At 38.2% G+C, this 26,506-nt stretch overlaps 3 protein-coding genes and 2 pseudogenes across 5 annotated transcripts; 3 read left to right on the top strand and 2 right to left on the bottom strand.

The window, feature by feature from the left end:
• The first annotated feature begins 6,631 nt into the window (after nucleotides 1-6,631).
• Nucleotides 6,632-8,148, top strand: LOC125480050 (ribose-phosphate pyrophosphokinase 1-like). The gene is made up of 2 exons (XM_048590293.1): nucleotides 6,632-7,021; nucleotides 7,200-8,148. The coding sequence occupies exons 1-2, from the start codon at nucleotides 6,632-6,634 to the stop codon at nucleotides 7,212-7,214; spliced, it is 405 nt and encodes a 134-aa protein (XP_048446250.1). The 3' UTR covers nucleotides 7,215-8,148.
• Nucleotides 8,149-8,291: 143 nt separating this feature from the next.
• Nucleotides 8,292-11,038, top strand: LOC125480048 (annotated as a pseudogene).
• Nucleotides 11,039-11,489: 451 nt separating this feature from the next.
• Nucleotides 11,490-13,012, bottom strand: LOC125480045 (probable LRR receptor-like serine/threonine-protein kinase At3g47570). The gene is made up of 4 exons (XM_048590263.1): nucleotides 12,932-13,012; nucleotides 12,042-12,873; nucleotides 11,808-11,945; nucleotides 11,490-11,738 (listed from the first exon to the last, which is right to left on the bottom strand). Exons 1-4 carry the CDS (start codon nucleotides 13,010-13,012, stop codon nucleotides 11,506-11,508), a joined length of 1,284 nt encoding a protein of 427 aa, XP_048446220.1. The 3' UTR covers nucleotides 11,490-11,505.
• Nucleotides 13,013-13,037: 25 nt separating this feature from the next.
• LOC125468143 lies at nucleotides 13,038-15,573 on the top strand (annotated as a pseudogene).
• Nucleotides 15,574-15,705: 132 nt separating this feature from the next.
• LOC103962113 (probable LRR receptor-like serine/threonine-protein kinase At3g47570) lies at nucleotides 15,706-21,624 on the bottom strand. Of its 3 annotated transcripts, XM_048590288.1 has the most exons (6): nucleotides 20,447-21,624; nucleotides 19,788-20,285; nucleotides 19,551-19,622; nucleotides 18,435-18,794; nucleotides 16,347-18,338; nucleotides 15,706-16,249 (listed from the first exon to the last, which is right to left on the bottom strand). In XM_048590288.1, the coding sequence occupies exons 2-6, from the start codon at nucleotides 20,086-20,088 to the stop codon at nucleotides 15,879-15,881; spliced, it is 3,096 nt and encodes a 1,031-aa protein (XP_048446245.1). In that variant the 5' UTR covers nucleotides 20,089-20,285; nucleotides 20,447-21,624; the 3' UTR covers nucleotides 15,706-15,878. The 3 variants fall into 3 exon arrangements, with proteins under 3 accessions (XP_048446245.1, XP_048446244.1, XP_048446246.1); XM_048590287.1 differs by lacking the exon at nucleotides 20,447-21,624 and having other exon boundaries at nucleotides 19,788-20,439; XM_048590289.1 differs by lacking the exons at nucleotides 18,435-18,794; nucleotides 20,447-21,624 and having other exon boundaries at nucleotides 19,788-20,439.
• Nucleotides 21,625-26,506: the final 4,882 nt, after the last annotated feature.

Below are 26,506 nucleotides of genomic sequence, written 5' to 3'. Positions count from 1 at the left end.
GAGGCGTCATGTCTTTGAGTGTTTACTTCGTGATGTCCAGCAGGTCAATCCATACTTTCGATGAAAGCAGGATGGAGTAGGCCGCACTGGTTTCTCACCTCATCAGAAGGTTATTATTGCACCCCAAATGATGGCCTATGGCACCCCAGCTGATTCGATAAATGAAACCCATGGTATGTCTGAGTCTACATGCCTTGATACTCTTGAACAATTTTGTGTCACAATTGTTCAGGTTTACAAAGACGAGTACCTCCGCGAGCCAAAGACACAGCTTCATCTGCATGACCAAGAAGATCCAAATAAGTTAAGAAGGCTCGTGTAAGAATAATGATTTTTCTTACAAGACATGGCTTGACTAGTGGTAGGTTGCTCCTTCATGCAGATGATATTCTTGCAAAGGCAGCTAACATTCTGAAGAAATATCAAGAAAATAAGCAAACTTGTATTCTATTGGCGGCTAAAATTGGTGGAATATATTGGTGGTCCCAAACGATAGCACAACCCGCTGAACTTACAACTGGATACTGCAACACTGCTCATAAGATGTATCTATTCTACCAAGTTCACATGCTAAATATCTTATTACAGCTGCTTAGAAATGATGGATAGTGATAACCTGGCATCCTATCTTGGCAGCCCAGAAGGATTACTCAAAGAAGTACGGGGCCTCTTGATAAATAATGCTTCCTTAGCTTGTTGCCACTTATTTTGAACTTACTTAGGAACACCCCCACAAAGCTGCCGCCTCTGCAACCCTCTCCTGCTTTTTCTCTGACCACTTCTCCTGCAACTCTTCCGGCATCCCCTCCGAGCCCTCAGACTCAGTCGCCGCCTTCGCCTTCTCCCAAGACCTCTCCGCCAACTTCCCCACCGACCTCAACTCCTTCAACGGCGACCCCACCCACGTCTCTCCGGCGTCCCCTCCCACATCGATTTCTCCAGCGAAGAGCCCGTCCAAGAGTGTGCCTCCACGGGAGCCCCCTACGCCCACCGTTTCCTCTCCGGCCAAAACTCCGGTGAGTGCTCCTAAGAAAAGTTTGGTCGGTGCTTCGCCAGTTGCAGAGGGTCCTGAGATTGCAACGACACCATCGTTACCAGTGGGCATTCCTTCGAGTTCTGCAATGCCGTCAGGATCCCCGGGAATGTTCCCATCAAGCCGTAACCCACCGATTCCGGCGCCGGCAAGTCTGTCACCGGATAGTGCTGCCCAGGGTCCATCAAGCGATGAATCGTCTGCTTCAGGTTTGAATGTGGGTCGGGTTGTTTTGAGCGGGCTGTCTATCTGGGTTGCTTTGGCTCTCCAAATCAATCCACTTCATTTCCCGTTCTGAAGAAAAGATATATATAATTTTATTAATTAGGACTTAATTCTTTTTTTTCTTTTTGCCCTGTAATGATTACTCATTAATGTGCTTAATATCATTTTCTATTAAATGATAAATATATAGAAAATGATAAATATTCGTTTATTATCAGTATTTATTTACGTCTTAATTTGTTTTGATTTAGTACGTGTGTGTGTATATATATATATATATATTTTTTTTTTTGTCGATAAAATGGATTTTTTTTTTTGGTCGAAAAGATGAAAATTTATTAAAGTTGTATCAGTTGTAAAAAATAGTATGAAAAATCCGGGCCTATCTCATTCCAAAGGAACTCACCACTATGCTTGTTAGCAGACAAAGTCACCCCCGTGAGCAGCAAAGTAACCTTCCTGCGGAATGAACCCGAACTTAACAAAATCAGAATGCATAGCTAAAGAATCAATATCAAACATCACCCCTTCTAATAATGCATCCGGTTCCATTTGTCTATTAATCATACGAATCAACAATATTTTGTTTGCTTTGCATAAGTTCTATAGGACGAAATAAATATATCTAAAGAAAATCAATACAAATTAAGAAATTGAGGGTGTGGAAAACATTTTCCTACTTTTCTTAGTGCACTGTAGATGCCTTTACAGTTGCTACAACTAGGGCTCTGACCTATTTAGTCCGGCTTCTCTAATGCAATGATATCTGAAGTTAATCATGTATTTTTATGTGAAGAAAGTATTACATATGTGACCTGACAGACTATTATGTGTAATTGAATTTGAGGAAGGGCTTAATGTGGTGAACAAAATTTTGGAATGGTGTTCAGTATTCAGGCACAAATGGTGAATAAATGGTCCATCCATATGGATTTTCAGAACAAAAACAACTGAAAAAAAGCAGATATAAAAAGCAGATTTCCCCCCAAGAATTTGGCAACTTCATCCTCCTCCTCTTGCAGCTCCTTGTATTTGCATTTCTCCCCAAAACCCACTACTAAGCCTCAGTTTCACTCAAGTGTTCCTTCAGTTGGATTTACAAGCTTTCATAGTCTCCGATATTGTATTTCCATAAAGCATAGCACATTGGTGAATGCAAGATTAATTAATTGGAGGTGTGAGTTGAATGTTTAGGAACATGTGATTGATCAAGTACATATAGAAGGAAATCGTGTTCGTAGAACGTGTAAGTTGTACCAAGAAATCAGATTGTAATATCAAAGAGTTCATTCAACTAAGTCGTTGTGTGGGAGCTCTATGCAGCCCTTGGAATGTTAATCTCCAGAGTTTCGTTCGTAGAATGCTTCTGCCCTACTTTTTCTAATGTTTCCCTTTGCTTTCACATGAATATACAAATTTCCAACACTTTTGCTGATATTACTTCTCCTTTTAAATGAATTGTTAATTTCTTGTATGTATAAGAATATGAACCTCCTAGTCGTATAAATTGGATTTTCCACTTCATAATCCTCTTCATAATTCGACATTTTTCGTCAGGCAAATTCCGCTGAAATGAGTTCAAAACTTGCAAAACTTGGGTTGGCAGATGTTCTCGCTTATGGTTTGTTTGATGCGGTTACGTATACCACCTTTTTTGTCCTTGCATTTCTTGGGTACAAGAAAAGTACTAGGAACAATCCAGCAGCTAATATGAAGGCACTTTTAGGGGTAGCATATGCTCAATTTTCTTTTGAACTCTTTTATGAATTTCATCTGGATGGGAATGGTTAGGTGACATTACTTGTTACACCAGAAAAGGTTTGGCTTTGGTATAAAAGCTTAACTGCAAAAACATATTTGAAAGGTTTCGTTAAGCTACTGAGAAAGTTGGGGAACGGTCAAACGTCTTAGGTTGAGATTACATATACAAGGGTGTTACGGTTACATAATGAGTTGTTAATGACTACATACACATTGAGAATTTAGCTTATGCCTTCGTGTCCGATGAGGGAGTGGGTTTTTTTTTTTTTTTTTTTTCTTTCTATTTTTAGTGGTTTTAGTGAGTAAGAAGTAACGTGAGAAGGAAATCGATCAATTTTCAAATTTTTGCACTTTGCTTGTTCTTATAAGAAGGAAATCGATCAGTTGTTCACATTTTATCTTCCAACTCTCTACTTTGCAATTATATTTTGGTGTCATTCCATTTTAATCTTAGTTCCTGTTGGAAGACTATAAATAAATTCGAAAGGATGTGTGTACCTTTTATGCAGAAACTTGAATCTCAACACGCTCCTACAAACACAAACAACTGATCTAACCCTCCGTGCACGTCTAGAACCTTCCTGGTCGTCGGGTTGGCTACGGTTTGTCGAGTTGCCCTTTGGTTTTTGCCTCCCAAGACCTAGAGCTGAAAGTGATAGCTCTAAAGACCTAACTAGAATATTTGAACAGTGAAAAAGTTTGTGTTTCTTATATTTTCTCTCTTCCCCAAAACCTCCTTATATAGTGGTTAGGAAGAGTGCACAAAGACTGAAAAACCCATGAAAATCCCAAGTATATTCTAATATGAATATCTCTTGATTTTCATCTAATTATCACACAAATAATTAGGAGGTTAATATCCTCATGTGGGTGAAGTATCATTTGATATTTATTTATCCCATAAGATAAATTCTACAGTTCCATTCACATGAAGACATTTGAAGAACCTAACGTAAAACATCCGTACAAGCAAAACGCAGCTTAGCAACGCCAAGAAAATCATCTACGAGAGTTGATCCGATCCAGGCAGGCCGCATGTGGGGTTATTGAAGACAAAGTTGCCGAAATCCATGTTAAAACATCAATGTGGCAACTGATGAGCAACACAATTCCACTCCCTCATAACATGCTTCATGCTTCAGCTCAGCTCACATTTAACCAATTGACTCATCAATGTTTTGCATCTGCTCACAATTGTATCAAGTATCAAGAGGATAATAGTTATCAACCGGATTTCGTTATAACAAAGTGACAGCAATCACCTCTGTCAATAAAACCTCCTTGTCCCAAATTGGCAGAGAACTCTACCCGCACCAATCTTGAACCATCAACATTAAGCTTATACCAATGAATATCAGGAGGTTCCCAAGCAATGGAAGCAGCATTCTCTTAGGTTTATGGGGGAGAACCAACTCAAGCTTTCACCCAGCTCTCGACTTTTTGCATGTTTACTAACAAGCATGGAATCTAAAGTGCTAGTTGATTCGTAACTTAATGCTTGAAAATCAGGAATCAAATCAAAATGTTTATTTTTTATTGATAACATATTTGCAAATTTGGTTTAAAAATTTGGTTGCCTGATATTATCCTAATATAAATATCTTTTGACAAATAAAAAATACATGCAAAGATAATTTTGGGTGGTGATATCCACACATCCATTTTTACCTTTCACACACCTCTATTATTTCCTAGCTGTCGATAAATTGAAATAGTCAAATGACATAAATTCATAAATGATAAAGTGATGTGTGAGAAATAAAAATAAGTGCATGAAGGGGCCACAAAATTAAACAGATACTAAAAAAATACCACAACGCACACGGTCAGTCGGTACATTTCAGTTGCAAATGAAAAATACAAACACTGGGATTTGCTCTCTCTATCGCTGAGAGATTCTTTGTGATCGATGACAATGGCGGACAGTAGCTGTTATGAACTTAGGATTTAGTGATTGGCTTAATCACTATTAGGAGTTTAATATTGAATTTGTTAGGCTTAGTGAGGTCAGATAGAAATGCCAATTGGCATTAAAAGAGTAAAGTCGCTGAGCTCTTGAATTGTAGCATATCAGAATTTACAAGAGAAATACAAACACAAAAAAAAATACCGGAGGTTTTAATGAAAAGCCTACGGTATTATTTATTTTAACAAAAATTCATATTTTTACCCTAAAATGTTAAACCTACACTATTTATTTTACCATTTATTTTGTCGTTAAAACTTAAAATTTTCGAGCGGTTTTCATTAGTTTCCTAAAAATATATTGGAGCCCTGCTCCCTTCTACTTCATCCTCTCCGTTTGCCATTACTATTGCTGCTTGCAGGTTGAATAGGTATCAACCATCTCGTTCCTGGTTCCCTCATTCGTTCCGCGTTAGACTCCCTTGAAGCTTCGATGAGCGCTGATCTCCGTGCAGCTCTGGATTCTACCCTCGCAGACATCTGCAAGGCTGTGGATTCTAAACTCGCAGAAATCCGCCGTGAATTTGGTCTGTTACACCATGACTTGGCTCTCGGTGCTGGGGAAGGTTCCTATTCAGCCCCAATGTTTTCCGATGCCGCTGCATCCATCGATCTCGGTCACAAAACACTTCAAAGAGTTGGACAGCCCGACGGAAACGGCAGCTCACTGCGAATCTCCTCGATAATACCCATCGATTCCGTTCTGCCGTTGCTCTCTTCTTCACCATTATTGAAAGCAAAGGCAATTTCTCCTGTCAAGGCACATTTGAAAGATTCGTTGGCATCGACAATTCATACCAGTGTGCAGGGTTTTGTTTCTCATCTGAGGAACACAGAAACCACCAAACTTGCAGTCCCCTTTCCACTTGCAGACCAACACGTCAGTGATTCCATCAACCTTGCGGAGTATAGAGTTTACAGGAGCTTCAACTCAGGGATTATATGCCTCTGTATGCTACCCTCAACGCATACGAACACCACGAAGCGTCGACATGAGGTATTGACATCCTTGCTTTCCAATTTTACAAATCGGAAGTACAAATGGTATTGGATTTTGCAGTTTATTCTGGCATATTATACTGGTGTTATTGTGATCATGTATGAAGACTTCTTGACTGATAAACGTGGATGGGTTAATTGGTATCTTGTGGGAAAATTTGTGAAGAAAGATTTTTATGCATTGGAACTGTTTGAGAAAATGTCTGAGAACGGTAGTGTAGACAAAATGGAAATATCTCACTGGAGAGACCTCTCTAGTTTCGAGATCACTAATTATATCTGGAATCCCTTTGGTTGCACAATTATTGTTGAGCTTTTAGTAAGTACATTTGAAGGAATCTCTCCTACTTTTCACCAATATGCTACAAGTAGACCACAAATTGGGAATGAGCTTTCCCAATTTAAAAATGTGGAGTTCGATCATGTTGTGAAGGAAATTGAGAATGTGGTTGTCAGATGGATATCACTACCCACTGCTTCAATCTTAATTCTCTTGCTTGAAGAAATGACTACGAGACGTCTTTACGATTTGGTGCCAGTTTCTTCGGCCACCAATGTATATTTGACAAATGAAATTAGCAAGATGTCAGGCTCAGGAATTTTTCCTGCCTTACAAACCCAGTGCTGTCTTAGGAAATTGCTTGCTACATGGTTATTGAACTTGGATGGATTATGATCAAAGGCTTTGCTGATGAAGAGATATATGTTCAGTTGCATGAGAGTGTAAGAGGGTGTGGTGTATATCTTGTGCAACTCACATGTCCTCCTGCAAATGAAAATTTTATGGAGCTTCTTGTCATGAGTGGTCTTTGTGGGCTGATTGTGGGTAGGAGGATCCATGAGTATATGTTGAAGGTGGGATTAACGAGGAATTCCCAGGTTACGAATGCACAGCTAGATCTTTATGCAAAGAGTGAAGACAATATCATTATTGGGATATCTTATAATGCCATAAAGATAGCAATAAAGCATTGGATCAATTTTGGTACACCACCACGTACTACTGTCAAGAGCTATATTTCCTCGACTAATCTTGAGGTGTGTTTGTCAGTGCCATTTTCCCATGCCTGGGTATACTTGAAGACCATATATGCTTTGTTGAACCTAAACTTGTTAAGGTCTTGCAATGTTAATAATGTCATGACTATTCTAGGCTTTGCTTATACTTACAGCTTAGTAAATTTCCTCATTTTGGGAACATCTTTCTATTCTACAGTTGAGACCTCCTTAGTGCTTTCAAGTTGTGTGAGGCAACCAAAATTTATTGTGCACTGGTGGGTATCCTTCAGCAAGACCAATGACTCTGAAGGTGACAGAACAACAAATACATTGAAAAGAGGGAATGAATGCACTAAGGGTACCTATTTGGATTTAGCATGCTCTCTCAAAGGTCACCTAGAAAGCAATTTTGGTGCTTTGGCTATTGATTTACATGTTGATTTCTCTCTGTTGTTCACTAGTAAATTTGATTTTTGGCCTGTTTGGGATCCGGGAGATACATCGGCTAAAGGTATCAAGCTAATACTCTATTTTCAGTACAAGGATAGCAAGCGAATGGGTGCTTTCCGAAGGGAACTACCATTGAAAAGTTTTGATGTTGAACAGAGGGTAGTGGTTGTAGTTGAATTGCAAACATGCCTCTTCACAAGTGTGGCGCTGCAAGTTCTTATGCTTCATAATTGATGGTCTTATGCTTCTTCCTTAGCTCTCAAAGTTGAGCCTTCCACCACCTTGCTACTGAGCACTAAGGAAGTTCTAGTGCAGAAGCTTTCCTCACAAGCAGTATTGGCTCACCTGAATTCTCACCTTCCTTCTAAGAACAACAAATTCACACTTCGGTTGCAAGGCTCCTTAATTGAATTTCACTGCAAACAGTTCCAGATTTCAATTGCTAATCCTAACCTTGAGGACAAGGTTGTTTTTCAAGGGAAGGGCAATGTTATGAACTTAGGATTTAGTGATTGGCTTAATCACTATTAGGAGTTTAATATTGGATTTGTTAGGCTTATTGCTGTTATTTAGTAAAGTGTGTTAGAAATGCCAGTTGGCATTAAAAGTGTAAAGTCTATAAAAGGAGCTGAGCTCTTGAATTGTAGGAGATCAGAATTTACAAGAGAAATACAAACACAAAAAAATATATTGGAGCCCTGCTCCCTTCTACTTCATCTTCTCCGTTTGCCATTACTATTGCTGCTTGCAAGTCGTCTGCAAATGCACAACAGCGAGGAGGAGCTTCTGCTTCAGAGAAGTCAGTTTCAATGACAAGCCCGACCACCGAAACCTCCTCCGAAATGTTTCGACCCTTTCCGTTTTTTAAAAAAGGCCTCTTCACTTGCTGCAGCCCATTGCTTGCCGGAAACAGTATTCTCTGGTTTATCTCACACAATTCCGTTTTCTTTTGAGTTGCACGGTCTGTTTGGTTCCTGAGAAAACGCAGGAAAATTTATAAAATTTTTGAGCTTCTGTAGAGTTTACTGAAGTGAATACTTGACTAGGTTCAGTTGGGTTGCTGATAAATTCAAAACAATGAAATTTATACGTGAAAGCTTTTAATCGATTTGACAAGAAGTTTCTGAGCTAGTTTATTGCTTTTGAATGTTCAAATTGGATGGTATAAATGTGTCTGTGTGATAATTAGATGCTTTGGTGCTTGCCATCTTCCCGAGATAAGAGAATTCCCATATATGTGGTGATGCCTGTCGATGCCTTTTGCAGTGATGGTATGGGGCGTCCAAGGATTAGGACGTAAGTTTTATTATGACTTTCTGTTGATGAGACTGTGATGCATTTTCATTCTTAATTTAATTTTTATACTCTTTAAACACCGGAGTCTGATTAGCTACAAGGTTGCAGCTAACTATTTTGATCTCTTCGCAAATCATGTTATATAAACGTATGTTTCAACATGTGTCAAAAATTTTTTATTTTTAATTCAGTTTCCTTTCAAGTGAGATAGAAACTCCTTACATGTTGCTCGATTTATTGTTGTTTCAGAATCAAGGCCTTAACTGTAGCTCTAGAAGCTCTCAAGTTGGTAGGTGTCCACGGAATCGTAGAGCGTAGAGCATTTGGTGGGGAATCGTAGAGTGTTTCTCTCCTCTTGCATATGATTGGTCTCTATATGAAGAGATTTTCAAACTGATTTCTGACTCAGGTTAGGTTTGAAGTTGCATGTTGCCATGTCTTTTCACTCAAACGTTAACTCTTCTTCTAGCAGAAAAGGGGGTGTAACTCTTCCACTTTGGATCATAGAGGTTTGTCTTCTTTGACACTTTGAAATCCCATTTGAAGTTATTAGTCTAGTACAATGCACATGGCTGTATTGGAACGCTTAACCCATTTGCATGACTAGAGATAATATCAATGTTTCTTCAGTTTCGTGCTCTGCAACATGCTATGGTATTGTGTTCCCCATTAGCATACTTGATTTTAGCTTTGATGTGCTTAAAAAGTTTATCAATGCAAAGGGATGTGAAATAAAAACTATAGTTTGGCCTTCATGACACACCTATCAGTTTGAATCTTGAATCTAGATAAAGAAGTTGACCTCTTGTTTTTTTCCTCCCAGATTGGTGATCAGAATAAGCATATATATTATTGGGACCAAAATGGGTTTTCCAATGATGATTGTCTTACACTGGGAGTTGACCATGTTCCTCTCTTTTGCGGACGGACAGCCCTCCATTGTTATGAAGATTTCATGTCAAGTTTTGCTAAGAAATTTGAATTCTTAATCGGAACTGTAATAGAAGAAATTAGTGTTGGTCTTGGTCCTTCTGGTGAACATAGGTATGTTACAGTTACACTAGAAGTACGAGTATGAAGCCATTCCAATGATTTCTTATGCAACATTGTTACATTGCTCACACAGATATCCTGCACATCCTTTTGGTGATGGTAGATGGAAGTTTACTGGTATCGGTGAATTCCAGTGCTATGAGAAGTACATGTACGTTAAAAATCTTTCATTCCTCTGATGGAAATTTAGTTGCTATTGAATTTTTACTATTTACAACCTTGTTCCTTTTAGGATGGGTGACCTAAAGATGGCTGCACGCAAGGAAGGAAAACCTCAGTGGGAAGAGAAGGGACCACAAAAGGCTGGCTGTTACAACAGTCTCCCATCTGAAGTTCCTTTCTTTGGAGAGGGTGAGGAAAACTTTCTTTCTGATTATGGGTGTTTTTTCCTTGAATGAAACTGATGAAAGCAGCTTGCTTAATTATTTCCCATGAAAAATTTCTGCATAGCTAAAGCCTAGTGTAAGTTGCATGACATAATTGCTTTTATTGTTCTGTTCATGCACATTTCATCCTCGAACTACCACTTAGAATAAAATGCAAATGCTGAATTGAAGTTGTGTTTCTTTAGCCATGCAACATTTCTGTGTAGGTGCATGTAAATAGTATGGGCCTGCAATATATATTTTCAATCTTTACTGGAACTTTTCTTATAACGAACTCTATTTGCTTCTAGGGGTTGTACTTGCAGACTGTTTGCTACTTAAATCTTAACTACTCTTATGCAACATGATTAAAAAGTAGATATGTTTTAATGATTTAATATGAAGTCATGACAAGGGAATGGGTTTTTAAGAAACTGCTGCACTAAGTTAATGCAATTTGATTAAGAATGAAAATGCATTGATGCTTGTCTTCTAGAGAGAAAAAAAATCAACATAGGACGTACTGGTTAGTAAACTAAGGACAATTATGGAGTATAAGTGGAAAATTAAATTATATTATGGTTCTTTATCATGCAATACTTGGCATTACATGATTAAACATATTGGAAAACACTATGGAGCTTAGGAGATCTGACATTGGCTTGACTCATCGTAGGAATGGTACAGTGGTAGGTTGCTCCATCATGTAGATGATATTCTTGCAAAGGCAGCTAAAATTCTGAAGATATCAAGAAAACAAGCAAACTTAAATTGTATTGGCGGCTAAAATTGGTGGAATATATTGTGGTATCAGGCGATAGCACACCCTGCTGAACTTACAGCAGGATACTACAACACTGCTATTAGAGATGGTTATGATCCTGTTGCTTCACTTTTGTCTCGTCATGGAGCTGCTTTGCATGTTCCGTAAGATTCTAGGTTTTAAGAATGAATGATAAGATCTTTAGGGCTGAAAATTGGAGTAACTTCGTTCCTTTAGTTAAAGAGATGAGCACAAATTGGTAAAACAGCCAAAAGACCCAACTTACCGGTAAGTTTATTGAACTACCTAGAGGAGCAGCCTCACTGCCTTGAGCTGGAATAACTTCCTGATATTTTGACTGAAATAACCTTGTGTTCCTATGACATGCGTTCTTGAGCTGGAAGTGTAAATTTTTGAAATGGATTTGGTTTACTACCAAATATGGGAAGAATAATTGGAATTGCAATTTTATTACTACTAGTCTCATTGCATTGAAAAATCCAGGTACGACATTTCAATTTTAGGAATATCGTCATATTCTCATATAGAAAACAACAATAAGAAAATGGAACCGAAAATATAGAGAACAAAAAGAACTAAGAGTTTATTCCTCCACAGTCCTTCAAATACTTAGTCTTGATTTTGGTGAGTGTGATTGCGGCATCTTTCATGTTAATCCTCTCTCCCGGCAATGCTGCAGAGCAAGCTAAAGCTAATCTCATAACAGATGACAAGCAATCCCTCCTGCTCACGAAATCACCATCTTCCTCCACCCCAAGTATATCGGCATCCACAACTTCACGTATTGCAGCATCTGGAAATAATGAATCTGCAATCCATTGCTTTAAATCCATTTCCCCAACAACTTCACGTATTGCAGCATCTGGAAATAATGAATCTGCAATCCATTGCTTTAAATCCATTTCCCCAACAAACATCTCGTCTGTTGGCTTCCTTTTTGTGAATGTCTCCATGAGTACAATACCAAAACTATACACATCCCCTCTAGTCGAAACGCTACCTTCCATCCCATACTCTACAAAATTTGTATGTGAATTTAGTTATACATGATAAAAAGAAAATTATAACTCCTAATAAGGCTAGCATATACAAAATTGAGAAAATACATCACCTGGAGCCATATATCCAACTGTGGCTAGGGTCATGGTTTCTGTCATCGAATCTCCACCGCCAATGAGTCTTGCAATGCCAAAATCAGCAACATGTGCAACCATATCATCATCTAGTAGTATATTGCTTGGTTTCACATCACAATGAACGATAGGTATCGAGTAACCGTGATGAAGATATTCTAGTGCCAATGCAACATCTTTCATTATGTCTAACCTCTGCAGGATAGTCATGGAGCGGTTTGGAGAATACAACCAGTTTTCGAGGCTTCCATTAGGCATCAATTGAAGTATCAGGGCTTTGAAATCAAGTTCATCGCAGCAACTTACGATTTTAATAAGATTCCGGTGACGGATATTGCTTAGCATTTCACATTCCTTATCAAAACTCTTGAATGCCCCTTCTAGCTGTAAATTGAAAACCTTGACGGCGATGTCTATCCTGTCTGAAAGTGTTCCTCTGTATACTGAGCCAAAACCCCCCGTGCCTAGTAAGTTACTCTCATGAAATCCATTTGTTGCCCTTACAAGTTCTAGGCACGAAACTCTTCTCCAAAGAAATTGATGTAGCGAGGCAATTTCTTGTACAACTTCGACATTCCTTTTCTTACGTAGTATCAGAATCAATGCAGTGGCTGCTAGGAGTATTACTGATATGACCCCTGAGATGATATATTTAGCTTTCCTCCAATTTGGCTTAACTTTTGTTCTATTTTTGCACAGTGGAACATGGAGTCGAGAAGCACAGCAGAGTGCACCGTTTGAAATACAAGAGTGCTTCCAATGACTTTGGGATCTCTCCGGATGGATTGTTTTTGGACAAATCCAAGAATTCTAGGCTTAGCAAGGTTTTAAATGAACTGGGAATAGGGCCTTCTAAATAATTGTTTGCCAAGGACAAATTAATCATGTTTTGAAGACCACCAATGCTACAGGGAATGTTTCCGGAGAAATGGTTATTTGATAAATCCATATCCACCACAGCTTTCAACTTTCCGATGTCTTCTGAGAGTGGTCCAACTAGAGAATTGGAAGACAAGTCTAGGTGCAATATATACTTGAGTTCCCACAAGGAAGATGGTATTTTAGAAGTTAACAAATTGGACCATAACGATAGACTTCTTAGAGCTACTACCAAAGTACCAAAGCAAGAAGGAATAGAACCAGAGAGCCGATTACCACTCAAACGTAACTCTGCTAGGTATTTTAGTTGACAGAGTTTGTAAGGGATATGTCCTTGCAGTTGGTTATCATTCAAATACAAACCTTGGAGATTTTGTAGCCTTTGTATTGAAGTTGGAATTGCTCCACTCAACTGATTGTTTCCCAGGTTTAATGATATCAAGCTGCTCAAGTTGCCAATATCAACTGGAATGTTACCCTTAATGTTGGAAAATCAACAGTTAAGAGTGACGTAGATAGATTCCCGCGAGAAGCTGGAATTGTGGTGTTTAGTGGATTATCTCCCAAACCTAATATTATCAAATTTCTAAGATTAAACAAGCAAGAGAGGGTGCTTGCTGCTTGTGGAGTAGAAGCATCAATCGTCAAATTATTCGAGTACAATTTAAGTTTCTCGAGGTTTTTCAAGGAACAGGGTGTGATAGGAAGAAACCTGGTAAATGAGTTTTCGCTCATTTCTAAATCCCGGAGCTTGGAAGCATTGAAGATGGCTACATGCACGGAAGGAAAGCCCTAGTGGGGAGCGAAGGGACCACAAAACGCTGGCTGTTACAACAGTCTCCCATCTGAACTTCCTTTCTTTGAAGAGGGAGAGGAAAGCATTCTTTTTTATTTTGGGTGTTTTTTCCTTGTATGAAACTGATGGAAGCAGCTTGCTTTATTATTTCCCATGAAACATTTCTGCATAACTGAAGCCTAGTGTAAATTGCATGAAATCATTGTTTGTATTTCATCCTCGAACTACCACATTGTTTCTTTAGCCAGGAAACACTTGTGTAGGTGCCTATAAATAACATGGGCCTGCAATATATATTTTCAATCTTTAGTGGAACTTTTCTTATAATGTTATTGGAAAACAATGTGGAGCTTAGGAGATCTGACAGTGGCTTGACTTGTTGTAGGAATGGTACAGTGGTCGGTTGCTTCATCGTGCATATGATATTCTTACAAAGGCAGCTAACATTCTGAAGAAATATCAAGAATAGAAGCAAACTTCTATTCTATTGGCAGCTCAAATTGGTGGTATCAGACGAGAACACACCCTGCTGAACTTACAACTTGATACTACAACAGTGCTGTTAGAGATGGTTATGATCCTGTTGCTTCAATTTTGTCTTGTCATGGAGCTGCTTTGCATGTTTCGTCAGATTCCAAGTTTTAAGGTTTTGACTGGAATTTTGTTCATCGTCCAACCTGATAATTAGGGCTGCTTACACATTCGCTTGATTTCAAATGTATCTATTTCACATACTAAATATTTTATTGCAGTTGCTTACAAATGATGGATGGTGATAACTCAGCATCCTATCCTTGCAGTCCAAAAGGATTACCACAACGGGTACGGGGCCTGTTAATAATGCTTCCTTAGCTTGTTGCTTTGTTGGTACTTTTTTTTAACTTACTTTAGAAATTTTATCTGTATAATTCAAGCTTTTAAGTTAGGTAGGAGTAGCCCATGCAGCTGTGCTTGGCACAGCAGGTCGTTCAGGGTCTCTAGGTTCAACATGGGCTTGGAACGAGCCAATATGAGCTTTTTCAGTATTACAGATATTGGGTATTATTGATCTGCTTTTTAGGCTTCTTTTAGTATCTTATAATTCATTCTAAGGTAAATATTTAGTTTTAATTGGGTTGTCTTGCCCAGTTAATAAAGAAGAAACATATGACAAGTATGTTTCTGTTTTATTATGACTTTCTGTTGATGAGGCTATGATGCATTTTCATTCTTAATTGAATTGTTGATGAGGCTATGAGGCTATGATGCTTTGTTTCTTGGGTATGTATCATATTATACAATTTCAATGTAGTTTAACATGATTCGATTTGCACCAGATATGGATTGTTTCAAAGAAAATGGTACATTTGATAGGGAGAAATACCAATGAAGGATTTGACAGGGTAAGTTCTTCCTTTGCTCAAGAACAAAAGCAAATTTCAGCTACCATTTATTTCTATTAGACATATATTGGATATTGCAAATGTCTTATAACTAGAAACACATGGCTTCTGATAGCGTTAATTAAACACCTCTTCTTTTGCCCATTTTGTGTTGCGTGTTCACGCGTCTGCTTTTCTCTTGCACGTTGGTTTATGGCAATTACATGCTAACTATTACCATTCCCAGGCCGAAGCTGTAAGATCATTTACATATTTCAGAATGAATGATAAGATCTTTAGGGCTGAAAAATGGAGTAACTTCGTTCCTTTTGGTAAAAAGATGAGCACAAATTGGTGAAGCAGCCAAAAAACCCAACTTAAATAGTAAATTTATTGATCTAGAGTAGCAGCCTCACTGCCCTATAATTTTTTGTCAAGGGCATGTGTAGAAGTTCATAAGTTTGTCACTTCCTCATATATTGACTGAAATAACATTGTGCTCCCATGACCTGCGTTCTTGACCTGGAAGTGTAAATTTTTGAAACGGATTTGGTTGGTCGTAGAAACTGAATGCTTTATACCACCAAAATATAGGAAGAATAACTGGAATTGCAATCTTGGTATTACTGGTCTCATTGCCTTGTCAAATACAGGTACATCAATTCAATTTTAGGAATATCGTCATATTTTCATATCCGTCACTATAAGAAAATAATGTAGTTTTTGAAGATAAAAAACAACAATAAGAAAATGGATCCGAAAATATAGAGAACAAAGAACTAAGAATTCACTCTTCCAGAATCCTTCAAATACTTGGCCTTGATTTTATTGAGTGTGACTACAACATCTTTCATGTTAATCCTTTCTTCCGGAAATGCTGCAGAGCAAGCTAAAGCTAATCTCATAACGGATGATAAGCAATCCCTCCTGCTCACGAAATCACCATCTTCCTCCATCCCAAGTATATCGGCATCCACAACTTCATCTATAGCAGCATTTGGAAATAATGAATTTGCAATCCATTGCCTTAAATTCATTTCCTCAACAAACATCTCATCCGTTGGCTTCCTTTTTGTGAATGTCTCCATGAGTACAATACCAAAACTATACACATCCCCTCTCATCGAAACGATTCCTTCCAACCCAAACTCTGCAAAATTTGTATGTGAATTTAGTTATATATGATAAAAAGAAAATTATAACTCCCAATAAGACCAACATATACAAGATTAAAAAAAATACATCACCTGGAGCCATATATCCAACTGTGGCTAGGGTCATGGTTTCCGTCATCGAATCTCCACCGCCGATGAGTCTTGCAATGCCAAAATCAGCAACATGTGCAACCATATCATCATCTAGTAGTATATTGCTTGGTTTCACATCACAATGAACGATAGGTATCGAGTAACCATGATGAAGATATTCTAGTGCCAATGCAACATCTCTCATTATGTCCAACCTCTGCAGGATATTCATGGAGCGGTTTGGAGAATACAACCAGTTTTCGAGGCTTCCATTAGGCATCAATTGAAGTATCAGGGCTTTGAAATCAAGTTCATCGCAGCAACTTATGATTTTAATAAGATTCCGGTGACGGATTTTGCTTAGCATTTCACATTCCTTATCAAAACTCTTGAATGCCCCTTCTAGCTGTAAATTGAATACCTTGACGGCGATATCTATCCCATCTGAAAGTGTTCCTCTGTATACTGAGCTAAAACCCCCTGTGCCAAGTAAGTTAGTCTCATGAAATCCATTTGTCGCCTTTACAAGTTCTAGGCGCGAAACTCTTCTCCAAAGAACTTGATGTAGCGAGGCAGTTACTTCAACATTCCTTTTCCTGCATAGTATCAGAATCAATGCAGCAGCCGCCAGGAGTATTACTGACAAGACCCCTGAGATGATATATTTAGTTTTCCTCCAATTTGGCTTAACTTCTGTTTTATATTTGCACAACGGAACATGAAGTCGGGAAGCACCGCAGAGCGCACCATTTGGTACAAATGAATCAGCAGAGAAGTTTTCGAAAGGCCCGCCTGTTGGAATTTCTCCTTGGAGTTTGTTGAAAGACAAATTCAAATGCTTGAGATACGAGAGTGCTTCCAATGACTTCGGGATCACTCCAGATAGATTGTTTTTGGACAAATCCAACGATTCTAGGCTTAGCAAGGTTTCAAATGAACTGGGAATAGGGCCTTCTAAATAATTGTTTGCCAAGGAGAAATTAATCATATTCTGAAGACCCCCAATGCTACTGGGAATGTTTCCGGAGAAATGGTTATTTGATAAATCCATATCCGCCACATCTTTCAACTTTTCGATGTCTTCTGAGAGTGGTCCAACTAGAGAATTGGATGACAAGTTTAGGTGCAATATATACTTGAGTTCCCACAACAAAGATGGTATTTTAGAAGTTAACAAATTGGACCCTAACGATAAATATCTTAGAGCTACTGCCAAAGTACCCAAGCAGGAAGGAATAGAACCAGAGAGCCAATTACCATCCAAATGTAACTCGGCTAGGTTGTTTAGTTGACAGAGTTCATACGGGATATGTCCTCCCAGTTTGTTATCATACAAATACAAACCTTGGAGATTTTTTAGCCTTTGTATTGAAGTTGGAATTGCTCCACTCAACTGGTTGTTTCCCAGGTTTAATGATATCAAGCTGCTCAAGTTGCCAATATCATCTGGAATGTTACCCCTAATGTTGGAATTGCTTAAATCAACATATTGGAGTGACGCAGAGAGATTCCCTCGAAAAGCTGGTATCGTGGTGTTTAGCGGATTACCTCCCAAGGATAATGTTGTCAAATTTCTAAGATTAAACAAGCAAGAAAGAGTGCTTACTACTTGTGGTGCAAAAGCATCAATAGTCAAACTATTCAAGTGCAAGAAAAGACGCTCAAGGTTTTTCAAGGAACAGAGCGTGTTAGGAAGAAACCCGGTAAATGAGTTTTCACTCATGTCTAGCTCCCTGAGCTTGGAAGCATTGGAGAGGTTAGGGAGTAGTTCGGACACGAGGTTATTTCTGGCTACATTAAGGAATTCTAGGTTTGGAGCGTTAAGACCTATGTCTGCTGGGAGGCTACCTGAGAGCTGATTAAAAGAAAGCCCTATTAGGCTTATCATGGAGAGATTGAAGAGTTTGGATGGGATGACGCCACTGAGATTATTAAAATACAGCGACAATGTCTCTAACTGCGGAAGATCACCAATCTCATTTGGTATTGTACCTGTCACAATTTCAGCACGTTTGTATCAAATTTTTAACTTCAGTTTAATTAAAAACTAAATACGAAATGATTATCAAACAATTCCGAATTTACTACCTATTAAATTATTGTCACTAAGACCAATCAGGGTTAAGTAGGTCAAATTGCCAAGACTTTTGGGTATGCTTCCATGGAAATTGTTATACACTAATGAGATTTTACGAAGCTCTTTGCATTGCCATAGCTTGGAGGGAATCAGACCATCAAGTTGGTTTTGACCCAAATTAAGCTGTCGAATATTCGGAAGATGCTCACATATATTGTCTGGAAGACTGCCACTCAAGTTGTTTCCATATAGAGTCAAATGAGTCAAAGAAGATATGTTGAGGACAGGCACAAGAGCAGAGCCTTTTAGGGCATTGTACTGCACATACAACTCCTCCAGCTGACCTAAACTGCCCATCTCGTTCGGTAGTTCTATAAATCAATCCGTATATATTGTTAAAATCATGTAAACATATATAAGAGTAGCTTCTTATTGGGAATCCCGTTCTACCGTAGCAACTCACTATGTAGGTTCTCCTTTTGCTCCAGAATACGAGACTTACTCAGTAAATATATGATCCCTATGATAGTCCTCTCATTTCATTTTTGCTAAAGTGGAACGAGATTCCTACTAAGAAGGAGCTCATATCTAAACTACCTAGTACCTCTCAACCAAAACTACATGAAATTACAATTTTAACCCTCACATCAAAACTGCACAAATAAAAAAAATATGGGCAATTTAGTAATGACATTAACATAAATTTTGTTGTTATTTAAAGCAACCTCAGGTCACCATAGCATGCCCTATTTAAAAATTAAAAATAAAATAAAATAGTAAATAAAAAACATGCCTACTTTAGAAGAAACTGATCATCTTTGTCCCAATTTTTATAAGGGAGTTTTAACGAAAAGCTCATAGTACTGTTCACTTTAACGAAAAACCATATTTTTACACTAAAAAGTCAATCCTAGTAATATTCACTTTACCCTTTATTTTGTCCTTATCCTTAAAACTCAAAGTTTTTAAACCCTTTTCATTAGTTTTCTGTTTTTATAATTTATTTATTTTTTTAGAATTTTAAAAACTAATCACACTTCGTGGTAAAAAAAACAAAATTAAATGAAATTATTCACACATACTATCTGCGAGTATACATGTAACAAAACCTAAGTCATACAGTATACCTTCGAACTTGTTGACGTCAAGGTATATGCCCTTCACCTTTGTTAAGTTGCCTATTTCTCTGGGTAAGCTACCTGTTAAATATATGCATGCATGCCAACAAAAAAGAAGGAAAAAAGATCCAAAATAGATGATTGTTATACATCTTATATATAGATGTTAAAATGTGACAAAGATGTTAAAATGTAATGGTGAAGCAAGCAATCATTAATTTATATTCCTTGGTGGTATGTACGTACCCGATAGTTGGTTTAAGCTTAGATTAATTGTTTCGAGTGCAGATAAGTTGAAGATAGCAGCCGGTATGATACCCGAGAAGCTATTACCGTACAATTTGATGGTTTGAAGTTTAGCAAGGGACCCAAACCACGAAGGAATGGTTCCCATAAAGCTGTTGTTTCCAAAGTTAATCACCTTCAACCTGCGCAAACGAGACAGTTCTTGCGGTAGGGGACCATGAAAGCTATTATTTTGAAGGCCCAACTCAACAAGAAATGAGAGGTTGCCTAGATGCGGAGGAATAACTCCAGCAAGACCCATGTGCGAGAGATTTAAGGCCGTGACTCTGTGGTGGCGAGCACCGCAGGTAATGCCAACCCAGTTGCAAATGTTGGTATTGGAGGCAGAGGACCAGTTGGCGGTCAAGATGTTTTGAGGGTCACTAGTGAGGTGAGCCTTGAGAGCAAGAAGCGCAGACTGATCTGTGCTGAAATTGGTATGAGCTATTGCTAATGCACCTGCAGTTAAGTAATTAGCCATAATCATCATATAGATATAACACAAGCAGTGTATCATCGACAACATTTTTGATTGTAGTAGTTTTCGTCTTTCGGTTTAAATTTGATAGAAAACTAGAACTCATTACATTCACATAAATAGAGAAATAAGTTGGCGTTACCAAAACTTGTGAACGACCTAAACTTGCCCGACTTCTATGTAAAGGTGAGGAGACTTAGACTTTTTAACGTATCAAACACACACCATTCATTTTTGGCTGATAGCGTAGGTAGGTGAGGAGGAATGGTGACTGCGATGTAAGAGAGATTCAAGGCCGCGAATTGAAGGTGGCGTACCAACCCGGTTGCAACTTGCAAGTGAGCAATTAATGCTCACTTGACCATCAAAACAAATAACATATTGAAAATACTAGTGGGTAATGAATGCCACAGTATTAAAACAAACAACATGTTGAAAATACTAGTGGGTAATGAATGCCACAGTATTGAAAACCTTGTCACAGCATTGAAAACCTTGGCAGAATATTGATATGTGGAGATCATTTGTCAAAGGTGTGGTGTAAATATTCAAAATGTAATAATACGGAGTTGCTTTATAAATAGAGCACTCCGACTGCTATCAATCTATATAGAAGAAGAGAACGAGAAAAAAGATCAATAACATCATCATTTCTCCGTCTTTTATTTGTTATCCTCTTGTGCTAAGGTTTCAGTGTGACATTTTACACCTGCTTTACTCCATTCACTAAAAGGTTATTTCTCTAATTTTGACCTATTTATAACACGTTATCAGCACGAGTCTCTAAATATAATTATTCTCTCATTTCTCTTCGCCGAACGAAAGAAAGAAAAAATGTTTCCTCTAAGGTTTTTACTGTTCATCTTCTTCCTCAGCCTCAATTGCACGGTATACCCTTGCGACGAACTGTTTGCTCCATGCCTGCTCTTAGTTCTCAACCTATCGGTTACATACAGTTTTGATTTCTTGTTTGGTTTAGAGATTGATTACTAACCCAGTATTTATTTATGTTAATTTTACTGCAATCCAAGATGGTGCGGTACAACCGCCCATCTTGAACTGCAAATTTATTTTTACTGCGATCCAAGATGGTGCGGTATCATCGCCTATCTTGGACTACAGATCTAATTGGACTGCAAATTTTAGGTGGAGCGGTATAATCGCCCACCCTACCCTGCATATTTCAATTTGCCTGCTGTTTAATTTCATTGCAATTTTAGGTGGTGTGGTATAATCGTCCACACTGCTCTGTGTATTTAAATTTTCCTGCTACTTGATGTGAAAATTAACTTGACACACAAATAAACCCTATTTGTGACAATTGTAATAGATATGTAAGTAGGGATTGTTCTAAACCGGGGATTAACTAGGGATGCTAATCAATATAAATAAGACTCAAAAACACTAAACTAGACTCTATAGACTCAAAATTAACTTAAGACACTTAAAACAGCAACCAACAATAAAAAAGACTCAATTCTAGACCTAACAAGTCATTTGGACGAAAATAAGACTTAACTTGACTCAAAAGACTCAAAGAAAACAGATTTTGACTCAAATAATAAGACTAAATGAAAGGGGAATTGTTTTTGACGAATTTAAAACTTAAAACATAAACTTTGTAGAAAACACTTTGTAAAAACGAAATTAGGTGAATTAAATGGGTGAAAGGCTAGTTAGAGGGTCCTTCTCCACACATGATATATGCATATAAACCAATTTCCAGTTATTTTTCCTTTAGACTATGAATGACAACGTCCCAAGTTAGTTGCATCGCACAACTAACCATCAGATTTTCCTTATTTCATTGAATTAGATGGAATACGCATCTAAACCAAATTATCTTTCTCAAGTTCCCTATATGAAACGCATGATAGAGATACATGTCAAAAGTCATTAAGTTCTATGAAAATCATAAGCATTGATAAGGCATTCATCACTATGAAACGCATGAGACTCATACCAAGGATTTACTTAACACGATTGTGACTAGCAACCTCCACTACTGTGAATATAAGTGAATAACTATTACGTGAAACCCCCTTATACTCTAGCATCAAATTCATGCATGCAAATTAAGTGTCGACCCCCAACCCACATACATAAACAAGTTTTAATAACTTAGATAAGCAAATCACATTCATGCCTTAAGAAACAATAACTGGACGTAATCAATTCATATAAAACATATAGCTTTGAATTCACCTCTAACTAAAAAGAAATTAGTTCCACATGTTCATCATAATTGAAAACCAAATTAATATAAACATTGAACTAAAACTAAGGATAGAATAAACCTAGAAACACTCCACACTCCAATGGCAGATTTCAAACACTCCAAGTCTTCTTCTCCTTCCTTCCTTGCTTGCGGCACTAGGGTGATGTGGTGTGAATTATGGTGTTTGATGGCTGAATGTGTGAATGAATGAATGAGTGAATGGATGGGTTGAATGGTGCGGCATAGGGTTGTATTTATAGGCTAGCACAATTTCTGAAGGAAAAGGATTGTACAATCCAATAGGAAAAGGGTTAAGTCTTTGTAGAAACCAAAAGGGAAAGGGATAGGGAATTTTCGCCAGAAATTAAGGGCTTCTAGAAACTAGGTATTTTGTGGTAGAAATTAGACTTCTAGAAGGGATAAAGGGCAGATTTTTGGACCTAAATGGATAAGGACTCACGGCATAGGTGTAGGAAAGGGATTACAACTCCTAAACCTGCAAGGAATGGCCTATATGCGGCATGCACAAGGATTAGGCTTTTAGAATCTAAGTTGTGTGTTTAAATGTATATCTAATCCCTTCAAAATAGCTAGATTTAAGGCACAACCTGATTTGGATAGGATAAGATAGGATAATGTTAGATTTAGGAAAGGATAAGGTTGGTTAGGATAGGAAAAGATAAGGTTCCTTATTTCTTGCTCTTTCCTTATCCTCTTTGTTTTTGAACTTCTTTCTCCAGATTTGTAACCTTTCCTAGCCTCTCTTGACTTCAATTTCGCCCATCCACTTTGCTCCATAGTTAAGCTATCCAATCCATGCCTAAAACTGCTCCAAATAGCTCCAAAATGCACTTTCTTGCTCCTTTTGCCATTAGGATCTAAAAACATACGAAAATAGCTTAAAAGACTATAATAAGTAGTAGTTAACTAACAAAATGTAAGGAAACAACATAGCTAAGTAGCATAAATATGCTCCTATCACTACTTGAGTGGTGTGGAATAATCGCCCATTCATGTTACATTATTTCAATGAGAATGGTGCGGTACAATCGCATTCCTCATTCACCCTGAAAATCTCGAGCCAGAAGTTTCGAGTGCTTATCATTTTGGCCTGAAGATCAAAGTGAAAAATTTGTAAGAACCAGAAGTTCTAACATTATATTCCTCTAGGAATACATATTATTGCAAGTTCTTACACATCTCATTTTCTTTCGGAAAAGAAAATGGCGAACTTGGCAAAGCTTGAATTTGCTACCCTGGATATTACCGAGAATAATTACCTTACCTGGGTACTGGATACCAAGATCCATCTGGAAGCAGGGAATCTTGGAGATACCATCAAGGAAGAGAGCAGCTCATCCTCTCAAGATCGGGCAAGGGCCATGATTTTCATTCGTCGCCATCTTGATGAGGCACTAAAAAGCGAGTACTTAACAGTTGAAGATCCGTTAGCTCTCTAGAATGCCTTAAGAAACATATACAATCACCAGACAACGGTGATTCTTCCAAGGGCCAGTTATGAGTGGACTCATCTGAGGATCCAGGACTTCAAGTCAGTGGCAGAGTACAATTCTACGTTGTTTAGAATTACCTCTCAGATGAAGCTCTGTGGGGATACTATTACTGAGGAACATAAGCTGGAAAAGACTTTCAACACATTTCATGCCTCTAACGTGCTCCTGCAGCAGCAATATAGAGCGCGAGGCTACACTGAGTACAACCAGTTGATATCTATGCTTGTAGTAGCTGAATAAAACAATGACCTCCTGATGAAAAACCATCATTCCCGACCTACTGGATCTGCATCATTCCCAGAAGTGAATGCTGCTTCTCTCGAAGTGAACACCACATCCTCTGGTGGTGATAATCATAAACGAGGACGTGGCCACAAGTGAGGTCGGTGGAACAGGGAAGGCAAGAACCATGGAGTTCAGTTTCACAACCAAGTTCCAAGACATAATTCAGGCCCAAGCTTCAAAAATGTGAATCGCCACAAAGGAAAGCTCATATGAACAATGCTCCCAGGAACTCTGAAGGAGCCTTCCATATGTATGGTGGCAATGGGCATTGGGCGCGTACTTGTCGTACCCTAAAACATCTAGTGGATCTGTATCAAGCATCCCTCAAGGAGAAGGGTGTTGAGACCAATTTTCTCGACCAGGCTAGACCAATGGATATACCTGATCCAGTGTTTGACTTATCAAGGCAGTTGAACACAACCCACTTAGATGTTCTAGACTTTATTGTGGAAAGGGGAAATGAAGTATACCGGTCCAATTGAATCATTGATGTACTTTTATTATGCTGAACTTGTAGTTTAAAAGCATTTCAGATTCAATAAAAGTGGCATGTAAATTTCTTGTTATAACTTGCTTTTAATTCTAATTCTCTTACTCAGAGAGCATGGATAAAAACTATGGTCATTATCAGAACATAAGAAATGGCAGCAATATTTGTCTTGCAGACTGCGCAACAATGCATACAATACTTCGTGATCGAAAGTATTTCTCAAGCATAATACTTACAAGAGTAGGGGTAACAACAATATCAGGACCTTTAGATGTAATTGAAGGCTCAGGGAAAGCCCAGATTATGTTACCAAATGGAACAATATTGTCCATACAGAATGCATTGTATGCTACTTGATCTACTTGAAATTTGTTGAGTTTCAAAGACATACGTTTAAATGGATACCACATTGAAACGAAAAGTGCAGAAAATGTGGAGTATCTATGCATTACCTCTAATGATACCCAGAAGCGTATATTGGAGAAGTTGCGTGGTTTGTCGAGTGGATTGTATTATACATACATAAGGACAATTGAATCACATACTATCATGAACCAGAAGTTCATTGATTCAAAGGTTTACATGCTTTGGCATGACCGTCTAGGTCATCCAGGATCTACCATGATGCGTAGGATCATTACCAACTCTAATGGACATCCATTAGTGAGCAGACACATTGCTATCTCAAATGATAACCCTTGCAAAGCTTGTTCTCAAGGGAAGTTGGTAATTAGACCATCACAACTAAAGGTTGATGTTGAATCCCCATCATTTCTGCAAAGAATTCAAGGGGATATTTGTGGGCCTATTCAACCATCCTGTGGACCATTTCGATATTTTATGGTTTTGGTTGATGCATCTACCAAATGGTCACTTGTTTGTCTCTTGTCTACTCGAAATGTAGCTTTTGCGAGACTTCTTGCTCAGATAACTAAATTACGAGCACAGTTCCCAGATTATCCCATTAAGTCAATCCGACTTGATAACGCTGGTGAATTTACGTCTCAAACCTTTGATGATTATTGCATAACATTGGGCATTGATGTTGAACACCCTGTTCCTCATGTCCATACTCAAAATGGTTTAGCAGAAGCATTGATCAAAGCGGCTTTAGTTAATAGCTCGCACTCTGCTTATGAAAACCAAATTGCCAGTCTCTGCATGGGGACATGCCATCTTACATGTTGCATCATTGGTTTGATTGAGACCTATAGCCAACCATCAATAGTCCTCAGTACAACTCGTGTTTAGACATCAGCTAAACATTTCACATTTACGAGTTTTTGGTTGTGCTGTTTATATGCCTATTGCACCACCGCAACGCACTAAAATGGGACCTCAGCGTAGACTGGGAATTTACGTGGGTTTTGATTCACCATCTATCATTAGATATTTGAAACCCTTGACAAGTGATATGTTTACAGCTCGTTTTGCTGATTGTCACTTTGATGAGACAGTCTTCCGGTCGTTAGGGGGAGAAAAGACTGTTCCAGAAGAACGGAAAGAGCTGACATGGGTTGTTCCCACCTTGTCTCATTTTGATCCTCGAAGCATTTAATTTGAAAATAAAGTGAAAAGTATCGTTCATCTTCAAAGTATTGCTAATCAAATGCCAGATGCATTTAATGATGCTATAAGAGTGACAAAATCACATATACTAGCTGCAAATGCACCTGCAAGAATTGATGTCCCTGT

Source organism: the organism of the source record quoted next, unplaced genomic scaffold, assembly GCF_019419815.1.
Source record: "Pyrus x bretschneideri cultivar Hongxiangsu unplaced genomic scaffold, Pyrus_bretschneideri_v1 Contig31, whole genome shotgun sequence".
In the NCBI taxonomy this organism is placed as follows: domain Eukaryota; kingdom Viridiplantae; phylum Streptophyta; class Magnoliopsida; order Rosales; family Rosaceae; genus Pyrus; species Pyrus x bretschneideri.
The sequence above is the reverse complement of the archived record's forward strand: the minus strand, read 5'-3'. Positions and strand labels throughout refer to the sequence as shown.

Coding starts and splice junctions, on each gene's coding strand:
- LOC125480050 (XM_048590293.1), top strand. CDS start 6,632: ATGGTTATTGAACTTGGATGGATTATGATCAAAGGCTTTGCTGATGAA.
- LOC125480045 (XM_048590263.1), bottom strand. CDS start 13,012: ATGGATTTATCAAATAACCATTTCTCCGGAAACATTCCCTGTAGCATT. Junction 12,874..12,931: donor ACATGATTAATTTGTCCTTG/GCAAACAATTAT, acceptor TGCTAAGCCTAG/AATTCTTGGATTTGTCCAAA. Junction 11,946..12,041: donor AGTTGGATATATGGCTCCAG/GTGATGTATTTT, acceptor CAAATTTTGTAG/AGTATGGGATGGAAGGTAGC.
- LOC103962113 (XM_048590287.1), bottom strand. CDS start 20,352: ATGTTGTCGATGATACACTGCTTGTGTTATATCTATATGATGATTATG. Junction 18,795..19,550: donor TGACGTCAACAAGTTCGAAG/GTATACTGTATG, acceptor ATTGATTTATAG/AACTACCGAACGAGATGGGC. Junction 18,339..18,434: donor TAGTGACAATAATTTAATAG/GTAGTAAATTCG, acceptor AAATTGTGACAG/GTACAATACCAAATGAGATT.